Source organism: Ostrea edulis, chromosome 3 (genome assembly GCF_947568905.1).
Source record: "Ostrea edulis chromosome 3, xbOstEdul1.1, whole genome shotgun sequence".
In the NCBI taxonomy this organism is placed as follows: domain Eukaryota; kingdom Metazoa; phylum Mollusca; class Bivalvia; order Ostreida; family Ostreidae; genus Ostrea; species Ostrea edulis.
In genome coordinates, this window is record NC_079166.1 from 75,925,760 (window position 1) to 75,938,579 (window position 12,820).

A 12,820-nucleotide genomic window follows, 5' to 3' on the forward strand; every position below is an offset into this window, starting at 1 on the left:
TCTATTTGGTACTGCTCGTAGGGGGGGGGGGTATGAGATTGTTTATTGTTTGTTATATCCACCTTTCATTCATAGGATGTAAATTTGAAACCAAACGTTTAGTATTAAAATATTGCTTTTTACAGTTAGGTCAACAGATATGGGTAGCAAACAGAAGAATGAGGCCGATGAGAAGAAGGTGTCTTTCTTTGACTTTGGAGGACAGTGTGCGTACTAAGCCTGTCATCAGATTTACCTGACCAGAAGAGCTTTCTACATGGTGGTAGTGGACGCCTCTAAACGTCTGAAAGATGTAGTAGATGAAGAAGTGTGTGACCAGGACGGCAGCATGTTCTCGAAATGGACCTACAAAGGTGTGTTTTCTTGTCGATTTATCTACTATAATGAACGTTATGTGTTATGAAATCCACAAGCATACTTGCGAGTCAGTAGAATTCAATCTCATATATAGAAACGCGGTAAAAATAAACGGACGTAATGATAGACCTATGTGCCATATCTCATTTGGAGGATATATAAACAACTAAATAACCCTTTCCAAATATAAAATCTATTATGTTTGTGTACACTATGACACTCTCGTCAATGGCCAATTTGGTATACTAGAAATATCGTTTTCAAAAATGTTTGTTGGGAAAAATTGTCTATTTGGGGACATTTGTTGTTGTTGTTTTTAATTTAAATTAACATGTAGGGTACATTTTTACATCATAATCCATGTTTCAGGCCAAATAATTAAAAGGAGATCCTAGAATACGCTCACAATCGCTACAATAAGATCTGACATAACCCCATAGGGGGTTGTGTCCGAATGACCTTTCGCTTGGAATATTCATAAGACTATCAGCCAGTCAGATTGCGTCCTACAGACAATGATGGCTATTTAGGCGGTTCCTGGCAATTCGTGAACAAATTGTTGTAATCTCTCTCCCAAGAAGTTTATTCCACTCTGTAAAATTATATATTCTCGCATAACGAATTTTAAACTTTCGAAATAATGTCTAATCTATTCCATTCATGCAAAGAACAAAACGTACAATATAAAATACACCCAAATTAAATTGTGAATTCCGATTGATGTATGAATTGGGATGGGTACGATTTGAATAGTTTTCAAGATGGTTTACTTAAATGACGCGAGGAATATAACACCAGTCGACGTAAACGGTGTATTGTGACGTCGCATCTAGCTTCGATGTGTTTTCTTTCAAACCAAACAATCGTAACCATTTTCCTTGAATTGTGAACACCGACGATTTCATATGCGACGCGATGATTGACTAACATAATGTTTTCATGAACATGACCCCCAATCGGGTTATGTCAGATTTTCTTACGCAGAGTATACGGCGCGGATTGAAGACGACACATTTTAATTAAATTGAGGTTTCAGAGTTAGGACACAGGAAACTGAATGGTCTCTCCTTTTCAAATAATTTTGCATACGTATCCAAATACATAATTTTTAAAAGCGTATTATTTGTCAAATATAAATCAATGTTTCTGAACGTCAGATGTTGGGAAGTTTTTGTAGGATAACAGTACCTACATTCTGCAAGATTGAATTACGAATAATTACACCTATTGTATGAATTCTAGACTACTTTGTCTTCTGGATAAAGTCTATACACACCTATTGTGGGACAGAAAAGGAGAGTGGACCAGACCCGGAAGTCATCATTGTGGCAACGCACTGGGACAGAAATGTTTATCAGGTATAATATATATATATATATATATATATATATATATATATATTCATGAATTAGAATCTGGCTGTATGTTCCAGAATGTTCCTTAAATTGTGACGTGTTCGGAAAACGTATCGAAGAATCACTTCCGGGGGTTTTCTAGATTCAATATATTCAGTGGTTGGAAAAATCGGCATACCTATATGAGTTATATTCGCCATTTCCAACCGTGTAAGGTTTCAAACAATCACATAAAACATGCAGTGAATAAATCTTGAAGAACTTTCAGAATAAATAACTGTTATCATATATATATATATATATATATATATATATATATATATATATATATATATATATATATATATATATATATATATGGTATAAGTATTGCGATTTATGAAGAAAAAACCTAGTAAAGGATATTTGGGATATAATTTAATTCCACTTGAGGACTTGTCGAGAGTTTGACGGAATTTTGGAACTCTTGTCTGAATATGTCATGGCCACTCATAAAAGAGTATTTTTCTCTCATGTTTCTAATAAGTTTTCGTTTTCCATGTGCCCAGAGACACCATATTCAGAATTTTCAAATTAAACAATTTCCATACGCCCGTCGAAGACGGGACGTATTATGGTATGGCGTCGTCCGTCTGTCTGTCCGTCTGTCCTGACCTTGTGGGCAGGATACAGATTGAACCATAAGCCCTAGGACTTTACAACTTTGTACATTTGATCACCAAGATGAGAGGAAGATGCCTATTGTTTTTCAAGGTCAGAGGTCAAAGGTTAAGGTCGTAGTATCACTTATTAGGAAAACATTGTGGGCAGGATACAAACCGAACCGTAAGCTTCAGCATATTATAACTTAGTATATTTGATGACCATGATGAGAGGAAGATGCCTAATGTTTTTCAAGGTCAAGGTCGTAGTATCACTTTTTGGGAAAACCTTGTGGGCAGGATACAAACCGAACCGTAAGCTCCAGGATATTATAACTTGGTATATTTGATCATCATGATGAGAGGAAGGTGCGTATTGTTTTTTAAGGTCAAGGTCGTAGTCATAGTATCACTTTTTAGGAAAACCTTGTGGGCAGGATACAAACCGAACCGTAAGCTCCAGGATATTATAACTTGGTATATTTGATCACCATGATGAGAAGAAGATGCCTATTGTTTTTTAAGGTCAAGGTCGTAGCATCGCTTTTGATGAAAACCTTGTGAGAAGTATACAAACCGAACCGTAAGCTCCAGGATATTATAACTTGGTATATTTGATCATCATGATGAGAGGAAGGTGCCTATTGTTTTTTAAGGTCAAGGTCGTAGCATCGCATTTTAGGAAAACCTTTTGGGCAGGATACAAACCGAACCGTAAGCTCCAGGATATTATAACTTGGTATATTTAATCATGATGAGAGGAAGGTGCCTATTGTTTTTTAAGGTCAAGGTCGTAGTCATAGTATCACTTTTTAGGAAAACCTTGTGGGCAGGATACAAACCGAACCGTAAGCTCCAGGATATTATAACTTGGTATATTTGATCACCATGATGAGAAGAAGATGCCTATTGTTTTTTAAGGTCAAGGTCATAGCATCGCTTTTGATGAAAACCTTGTGAGAAGTATACAAACCGAACCGTAAGCTCCAGGATATTATAACTTGGTATATTTGATCATCATGATGAGAGGAAGGTGCCTATTGTTTTTTAAGGTCAAGGTCGTAGCATCACATTTTAGGAAAACCTTTTGGGCAGGATACAAACCGAACCGTAAGTTCCAGGATATTATATCTTGGTATATTTGATCATCATGATGAGAGGAAGGTGCCTATTGTTTTTGTAGGTCAGAAGTCAAAGTTCAAGGTCGTAGTATCACTTATTAGGAAAACTTTGTGGGCAGGATATAAACCGAACCGTAAGCTCCAGGATAATATAACTTGGTATATTTGATCATCATGAGGAGAGGAAGGTGCTTATTGTTTTTCAAGGTCAAAGGTCAAGGTCGTAATATCACTTTTTAGGAAAACCTTGTGGGCAGGATACACACCGAACCGTAAGCTCCAGGATATTATAACTTGGTATATTTGATCACCATGATTAAAGAAGATGCCTATTGTTTTTAAAGGTCAAGGTCGTAGTATCACTTTTTAGGAAAACCTTGTGGGCAGGATACAAACCGAACCGTAAGCTCCAGGATACTATAACTTGGTATATTTGATCATCATGATGACAGGAAGGTGACTATTGTTTTTCAAGGTCAAAGGTCAAGGTCGTAGTATCACTTTTTAGAAAAACCTTGTGGACAGGATACAAACGGAACCGTAAGCTCCAGGATATTATAACTTGGTATATTTGATCACCATGATGAAAGAAGATGCCTATTGTTTTTCAAGGTCAGAGGTCAAAGGTCAAGGTCGTAGTATCACATATTTCGAAAACCTTGTGGGCAGGATACAAACCAAACTGTAAGCTCCAGGATATTATAACTTGGTATATTTGATCATCATGATGCGAGAAAGGTGGCTAATGTTTTTCAAGGTCAAAGGTCAAGGTCGTAGTATCACTTATGAGGAAAATCTTGTGGTCAGGATACAAACCGAACCGTAAGCTCCAGGATATTATAACTTGGTATATTTGATCACCATGATGAGAGGAAGATGCATATTGTTTTTCAAGGTCAAAGGTTAAATGTCAAAGTTCTAGTATCACTTATTAGGAAAACCTTGTGGGCAGGATACAAACCGAACCGTAAGCTCCAGGATACTATAAATTGGTATATTTGATCATCATGATTAGAGGAAGGTGCTTATTGTTTTTCAAGGTCAAAGGTCAAGTCGTAGTATCACTTTTTAGGAAAACCTTTTGGGTAGGATACAAACCGAACCGTAAGCTCCAGGATATTATAACTTGGTATATTTGATCACCATGATGAGAAGAAGATGGCTATTGTTTTTCAAGGTCAAGGTCGTAGTATCACTTTTTAGGAAAACCTTGTCGGTAGGATACAAACCGAACCGTAAGCTCCAGGATATTATAACTTGGTATATTTAATCACCATGATGCGAGGAAAATGCCTATTCTTTTACAAGGTCAAGGGTCAAAGGTCAAGGTCGTAGTATCACTTATTAGGAAAACCTTGTGGGCAGGATACAAACCGAACCGTTAGCATAATTATGAAGTAGCGCATTCTAACGTTATCCCTCTTTATATCTTGATATCCATTTCTACAAGCATAATAATGAATTAGCTCACAGAGGACAGTGCTAACTTCACTAAAATATGAATCCCACTAAAATATGTTTTCCTTGAGCAAAATCTACGGGCGTATTATGCCACGTTGGCGTTGCTGTTGTTTGCTATACATCCCAGAATCATTCATGACCTTGATTTTGGCAACTTTGTTACTGATAGAAAATCAACCGATTATTGATTTATTGAATATTACTAGAGTTAGTCCTCTTTGATTAAAAATAACTAGGGTTATTAACATGCGTTCACACACACAAATAGTACTTGTAATTTGCTGATCGATTGATTGTATCTTGTTTAACGTCCCTCTCGAGAATTTTTCACTCATATGGAGACGTCACCAACACCAGTGAAGGCTACTTATTGACTTTGAGAAAGTCTTTAATACTCTATCTTGGAATTTCATACAGAAAACTTTGGATTTCTTCAATTTTGGTCCTTCTATTAGAAAATGGGTTAGACTTTTTCTATACAAATGTAACGTCAACAGTTAACCAAGGCGGTAGTCTGTCTGAAGTGTTTGATATTCCGAGAGGGTGCCGACAAGGAGAGCCTTTATCACCTTATATATTTCTAATATGTACAGAAATTCTAGCAATTCAAGTGGAAAAAATAAAAACATTAAAGGCATTACTATAGGAAATATTGAAAGAAATTCTCAACTGGCTGATGATACTTCAATGAAAGGTGAAGATAACGAACAGTGATCAATCTCATAACTCCTATAAGCAATACAAAGTAAATAGTTGGGTAAACAATTCTTCTTGATGGAAGTGAACAGAGTCTATTGGAAACTCTAAGGACCTTACAAAGGTTTTCAGATATGTCTGGCTTATGTATCAATTATTCTAAAACTCACCGTATGGATTGCCTCTAAAAAAAATAAAGTAATGACGTTTTATTATCCAACAGTAATCTGCAATGGGTACTACTAAAATATCCCTGTTAGGAATTATTTTTGCATTGCACAAAATGTCTAAGCTAAATTATGATCAAAATTTAGTGAAAATCAATTCCATTCTAAATCAGTGGGGGGGAAACATTTAAACCCCATTGGCAAGATTACAGTAATTAAAACATTAGTTCTAACCCTATTGACTCATATTTTATGTCTATCCCCAACCCATCTGTGTTTTATTCTAAAGAATTAGAAAAAAGATATTCTGTTCATTTGTATGGAATGGTTCAACTCATAGAGTATAAAAAGATGTCCTTTTTAAGAAATATGAAGAGGGAGCTTTAAAGATGATTAATCTAAAATCTTTCATAGCATCAATGAAATTATTCTGGATACGACATCTTATTTTTACAAACAGGGAATTGAATAACTTGATACCTGGCTTTGGACTAACTAGGTTCATTTCATGTGGGATTGAATATCTCAAGTTACTGTTGAAATCCTTGGAAAATAGCTTTTGGATAGATGAAATCAAATCCTGGGTTGAACTACAAAATGTTTGTTCAGAATCAAATGCTTCTGCAGATACACCTCTTATTTTATAATCATATGATTCATATTGGTGGGAAAACTTTTCTTAATAAACAACTCTGTCAGTAACATCAGACACATGAATGATATTATTGAAGAAGATAGTATTTTAGTTCACCTGAACCGAAGGTTCAAGTGAGCTTTTCTGATCACATGTTGTCCGTCGTCCGTGTGTTTGTCCGTCTGTAAACTTTTCCCATTTTCGACTTCTTCTCAAAAACCACGGGGCTAATTTTAACCAAACTTGGCACAAATTATCCTTAGGTAAAGGGAATTCTAAATTGTTAAAATAAAGGGCCAGGCCACCTTTCAAGGGGAGATAATCAAGAAAAGCTAAACATAGAGTAGGGTCATTAAAAAATCTTCTTCTCAAGAACCAATGAGCCAGAAAAGCTGAAATTTATATGAAAGCTTCCTGATATCGTGCAGATTCTAAATTGTTAAAATCCTGGCCCCCAGGGGTCGGATGGGGCCACAATAGGGGATCAAAGTTTTACTTAGAAATATGTAGGAACATTTAAAAAAATCTTCTCAAGAACCACTGAGCCAGAAAAGCTGAGATTTATATGAAAGCTTCCTGATATAATGCAGATTCTAAATTGTTAAAACCCTAGCCCCCAGGGGTCGGATGGGGCCACAATAGTGGATCAAAGTTTTACATAGAAATATATAGGAAAAATCTTTAAAACTCTTCTTCTCAAGAACCACTTAGCCAGAAAAGCTGAGACTTATATGAAAGCTTCCTGATATAGTGCAGATTGTACATTGTTAGAATCATGGCCCCGGGGGTAGGATGGGGTCACAAGGGGGGATCAAAGTTTTACATACAAATATATAGGGAAAAACTTTAACAATCTTCTTCTCAAGAACCACTAAGCCAGAAAAGGTGAGATTTACATGAAAGCTTCCTGACATAATGCAGATTCAAGTTTGTTCAAATCAAGCATGAGCTCCCGGGGTTGGATGGGGCCACAATAGGGGATCAAAATCTTACATACAAATATATAGGAAAAATCTTCTTCTCAAGAACCACTGAGCCAGAAAAGCTGAGATTTATATGACAGCTTCCTGATATAATGCAGATTCTAAACTGTTAAAACCCTAGCCCCTAGGGGTCGGATGGGGCCACAATAGGGGATCAAAGTTTTACATAGAAATATATAGGAAAAATCTTTAAAACTCTTCTTCTCAAGAACCACTTAGCCAGAAAAGCTGAGACTTATATGAAAGCTTCCTGATATAGTGCAGATTCTAAATTGTTAAAATCCTGGCCCCCAGGGGTCGGATGGGGCCACAATAGGGGATCAAAGTTTTACTTAGAAATATATAGGAACATTTAAAAAAATCTTCTCAAGAACCACTGAGCCAGAAAAGCTGAGATTTATATGAAAGCTTCCTGATATAATGCAGATTCTAAATTGTTAAAACCCTAGCCCCCAGGGGTCGGATGAGGCCACAATAGGGGATCAAAGTTTTACATAGAAATATATAGGAAAAATCTTTAAAACTCTTCTTCTCAAGAACCACTTAGCCAGAAAAGCTGAGACTTATATGAAAGCTTCCTGATATAGTGCAGATTGTACATTGTTAGAATCATAGCCCCGGGGGTAGGATGGGGTCACAAGGGGGGATCAAAGTTTTACATACAAATATATAGGGAAAAACTTTAACAATCTTCTTCTCAAGAACCACTAAGCCAGAAAAGCTGAGATTTACATGCAAGCTTCCTGACATAATGCAGATTCAAGTTTGTTCAAATCAAACATGAGCTCCCGGGGTTGGATGGGGCCACAATAGGGGATCAAAATCTTACATACACATATATAGGAAAAATCTTCTCAAGAACCACTGAGCCAGAAAAGCTGAGATTTATATGACAGCTTCCTGATATAATGCAGATTCTAAACTGTTAAAACCCTAGCCCCTAGGGGTCGGATGGGGCCACAATAGGGGATCAAAGTTTTACATAGAAATATATAGGAAAAATCTTTAAAACTCTCTTCTCAAGATCCACTTAGCCAGAAAAGCTGAGATTTATATGAAAGCTTCCTGATATAGTGTAAGTTTTAAATTGTTAAAATCCTGACCCCCAGGGATCGGATAGGGCAACAATGGGGGATCAAATTTTACATACAAATCTATAGGAACAATCTTCTTTTCAAGATCCACTGAGCCAGAAAAGCTGAGATTTATATGAAAGCTTTCTGCTATAGTGTAGATTCAGGCTTGTTAAAATCATGGTCCCCGGGGGTGGGATGGGGCCACAATAGGGGATCAAAGTTTTACATACATATATATAAGGAACATCTTTAAAAATCTTCTCAAGAACCACTAAGCCAGAAAAACTTATATTTACATGAAAGCTTCCTGATATAGTGCAAATTCAAGTTTGTTAAAATGATGGCCCCCGGGGGGTCGGATGGGGCCACAATAGGGGTTCAAAGTTTTACATACAAATATATAGAGAAGATCTTTAAAAATTTTCTTCTCAAGAACCACTGAGACAGAAAAGCTGATATTTGCATGAAAGCGTCCTAACATAGTACAGAGTTAAGTTTGTTCAAATCATGACCCCCTGCGGTATGATGGGGACACAATACGGGATCAAAGTTTTACATACAAATATATAGGGACAATCTTTAAAAATCTTCTTCTTAAGAACCACTGAGCCAGAAAAATTGATATTTGCATGAAAGCTTTCTGACATAGTGCAGATTCAAGTTTGTTCAAATCATGGCCCCTGGGGGTAGGATTGGGCCATACGGGGGGAACAAAGTTTTACATATAAATATATAGGAAAAATCTTTAAAAATCTTCTTCTCAAGAACCATTGGTCCAAAGAAGTTCACATTTACATGAACGTTTTCTGACATAGTATAGATTCAAGTTTGCAAAAACCATGACCTCTAGGGGTAGGTTGGGATATAATAGGGACTACGGTTTTAAATGCAAATATATATGGAAAGTCTTCTGATATGGACCCAGGTGACTCAGGTGAGCGATGTGGCCCATTGGCCTCTTGTTTTTAGTTATGAAACCTATCCGAATGTGAAAATCAATTTCTTAGTATATTCAAGCAGCATTCATGAAAGGTGAAGATAACGAACAATGATCAATCTCATAAGCAATACAAAATGGATAGTTGGACAAGCACGGACCCCTGAGCACATCAGAGGTGAATCAGGTGCCTAGGAGGAGTAAGCAATAAAGACTTGGATTAAAAAGTAGTCCAAAAACATTAGTTTTAAGAAGTTGGCAAATTTATTTACTATGTCAAACACATACAATGTACTAAAAAATGCTTTTATTAACTTCTCAACAAATATTCCTCTGTGACAACAGGCAAAAACAAAATGGAGTGAGCTCTGATAGTACTTAGTGGAAAATAATCCAAACATACTTTTCATAATAACAAAAAATAGTAAACTTCAATGGTTCCAATTTAGAATACTTAATAAAATTTTAGTAACAAACTTATTTTTATTTAAAATAAAGAAAATGAACTAATGTGTACCTTTTGTCACAATAAGGATGACACAATAGAACATATGATATGGGAATGTAAATGTTTTCAATCATTTCTAGCTGGTTTTGAAGTTTATTTAGAACAGAGAACAAATTGTCAACTAGTCTTTACAAAAAAAGTATTTTATAGCATGCATCCTTGAGAAAAAACAAGGGTATACAAAGTTTTCTCATCCTTTGGCTAAAGTATTATATTTACTCAGCAAGGTATACAAAGAAAAAAAATGAGTGTGTGTTTTGCAATATCATTTTTAAAGTTATTCTATGAAACACTAAATTTATTTCTTATAAAAATAGTGATACTGAAAAATTTGATGCCCTTTGGAATATATGAAACCAATTGTTTTCATAACTCTCTCTCTCTCTCTCTCTCTCTCTCTCTCTCTCTCTCTCTCTCTCTCTCTCTCTCTCTCTCTCTCTCTATCTGAAATTATTAAACACTTCTGTAATTCTGTATTACATGTATATTATATAGATATACCTTGAACTATTTACAGAATGTTTGTTGAAAAATAATAAAAAAAAAATAAAAAAAATACCGATGAAGGCTTCATATTTAGGCCTATGGTCGGCACTTACGGTCATTCGGGCAGTGGGTGTTCTTTCACGTGGCACGCCTACTGTGACACGGGCTATCCATTTTTTGAGATCATGACATTCACATCTGTTGCCGAGCGTTTGGCAGAAGAATTGTCAGTACCTGTTCTTACGACTTGGGTCTGTTGCGGACGGTGTTGATAAATCATCATATATTCAAACATTTAGTTATCAACCTTAACATCAATAACGTAAACTATAGTATGTATAAAACTGACACATGGTAAAATGGGACTCTAGCCCTTAATCAATATCGGGATGACATGTGACATCATTTAGCCTACATGTGGGGGAATCTTAAGGTGCAGCGCTAAGTCATCTGATCTTCTACCAAGTCCAAGTCAAAATCGCATGTTTTCTATTCAAAGGAACATTGATACTGATATTAATTGCATATTTATCTAACGGCGAGTGAAGCGGATTTTGTTTGTAGACATCTAGATATGGATTTTACTTTCGTTTCCAAAAGGCCAAACCTACAAGGGCTCAATTCTAATATACATTAGAGAGAAAAGGGTGATCCAAGATATTAAATCATCCATACGTGTTCCTTCTGATCGGTTTTTGTGTGGCACATATTTAAAAAACACGAGTCCTCACATAATTGTTTCCGTTATTCCTTTAAATTTCAAAAATGTTATATATGAGCAACACGTATCACATCATTATTATGAATTTTGAACATTTGTTTCTTACAACACTCCTGGGTTTAATAATAATACATGGTGTGTAATCACTTACTAAATATAAAACATTCAAATGTATTTATTTTTACTTCAGAATAACAAAGATTGCCTTATAACCAGTTTGCAGTATCAGTTTCCGACAAATTCTACCTTGGGTGCAAAGTACATCAGAGACGACAAAATTTTCATGACACAGTTTTCACAGGAATCTCCGATAGAAATATTGTCTGATCTAGAGAAACACATTATTGATATTGCATGTCAAGACAGGTGGGCTGACAACATACCAAAAGAATGGACTTTTATGGAAATTGAAATCCCCCAAAAGAAATCCTCACAAAGAATAGAAAGTATTGATGAAATATCCAATAAAATGCCAATGGAATTTCAGAAAGCAGTAACCGATATGCTGAGATACTATCACGATGCCGGGAAAATACTACACTTTAATGAGACGGACTTGCAGGAGTTAATCATCATTGATGTACAGTGGTTTGTCGACGCATTTAAGAACATAATCACAGACAAACTACATCAGAAAGGAATCGAGGCGTCTATGGATGATTGGGACGAGTATTACCAGACAGGACACCTCAAAGACAGTCTTCTTACAGAAATCTGGCGGAAGAAAGACCAGGATCTACACCAAGAATTACTGGTGAAAGGCAGGGCAGCCATTGAGGATGAGACATCAGAGGATCCACGGTATCTGCTTCCTCACAAAGACGAGATTCTGATGTTTATGAACAGACTGGGACTAGTAGCGGCTGGTGATGAGTCCCACTATGTTCCATGCATGAACCGGGAAGAAGTAGATAGAGAACTTACAAGCACAATTTGTGGATCAAACGAGAAATCTTTCGTTCTTCTTTTTCAATTTGATTTTTTGCCTTATTTTCTGTTCTATCGGCTTGTTGTTTCATGTATGCAGATGGGGACATGGGAAGTACTTAGGAGCAAAGGCAAACCTTGTCTCTACAGAAATGTGGCTCTGTTTTCCACCAAAGACAATCACTTCGCAATCGCCGTTACAGAAACAGCGATCCAGCTTCAGGTATATCACCCAGTGCTTGACGAAATTTTGGAAGTTGAGAAAACCTTGAATATTCAAAGGATAATAGAGGGGAAAATGAATGAAATCACATCTTCGTTTCGTAGAGGAATGAAGTTTATTGGAGGGTTCATTTGCAAAAACGGAAATGATTTGTCGAACACATTGAACATTGAAGGACATTTCATTTCGGAATTAACACTGAAAAAAAAAGAGAAGGTGGTTTGTCCTTTACATCAAGGAACAGACCTTCACGTCATCAACACGAACGAAATGACAAAATACTGGGAAGTACAGAGTAAGTAACATTTGATGTTGATTTGACTTCATACAATGCATGTTGGGTTTATGTGACATTGTCGTGGAGTATTGGTGAAATTTAAATCAACACCCTGTTCATAGAACAACATAATGTCAGGATTGTAATAGTGGTCATATGAGAATGGTATTATCACTCGGTATATAGTCTTCTGATGCAACATTTTAGTGCGACATTGCTGCATATATCTCTGTTTATGACCGTAAATAAC

The 12,820-nt window shown here is 36.2% G+C and overlaps 1 protein-coding gene across 1 annotated transcript; it reads left to right on the forward strand.

Annotated features, from left to right (window-relative positions):
• Positions 1-256: 256 nt before the first annotated feature.
• On the forward strand, positions 257-12,596 carry LOC130053649 (uncharacterized). The gene is made up of 3 exons (XM_056161020.1): positions 257-353; positions 1,600-1,715; positions 11,334-12,596. The coding sequence occupies exons 1-3, from the start codon at positions 257-259 to the stop codon at positions 12,594-12,596; spliced, it is 1,476 nt and encodes a 491-aa protein (XP_056016995.1).
• Positions 12,597-12,820: the final 224 nt, after the last annotated feature.

Coding starts and splice junctions, on each gene's coding strand:
- LOC130053649 (XM_056161020.1), top strand. CDS start 257: ATGGTGGTAGTGGACGCCTCTAAACGTCTGAAAGATGTAGTAGATGAA. Junction 354..1,599: donor CTCGAAATGGACCTACAAAG/GTGTGTTTTCTT, acceptor TATGAATTCTAG/ACTACTTTGTCTTCTGGATA. Junction 1,716..11,333: donor GGGACAGAAATGTTTATCAG/GTATAATATATA, acceptor TTTTTACTTCAG/AATAACAAAGATTGCCTTAT.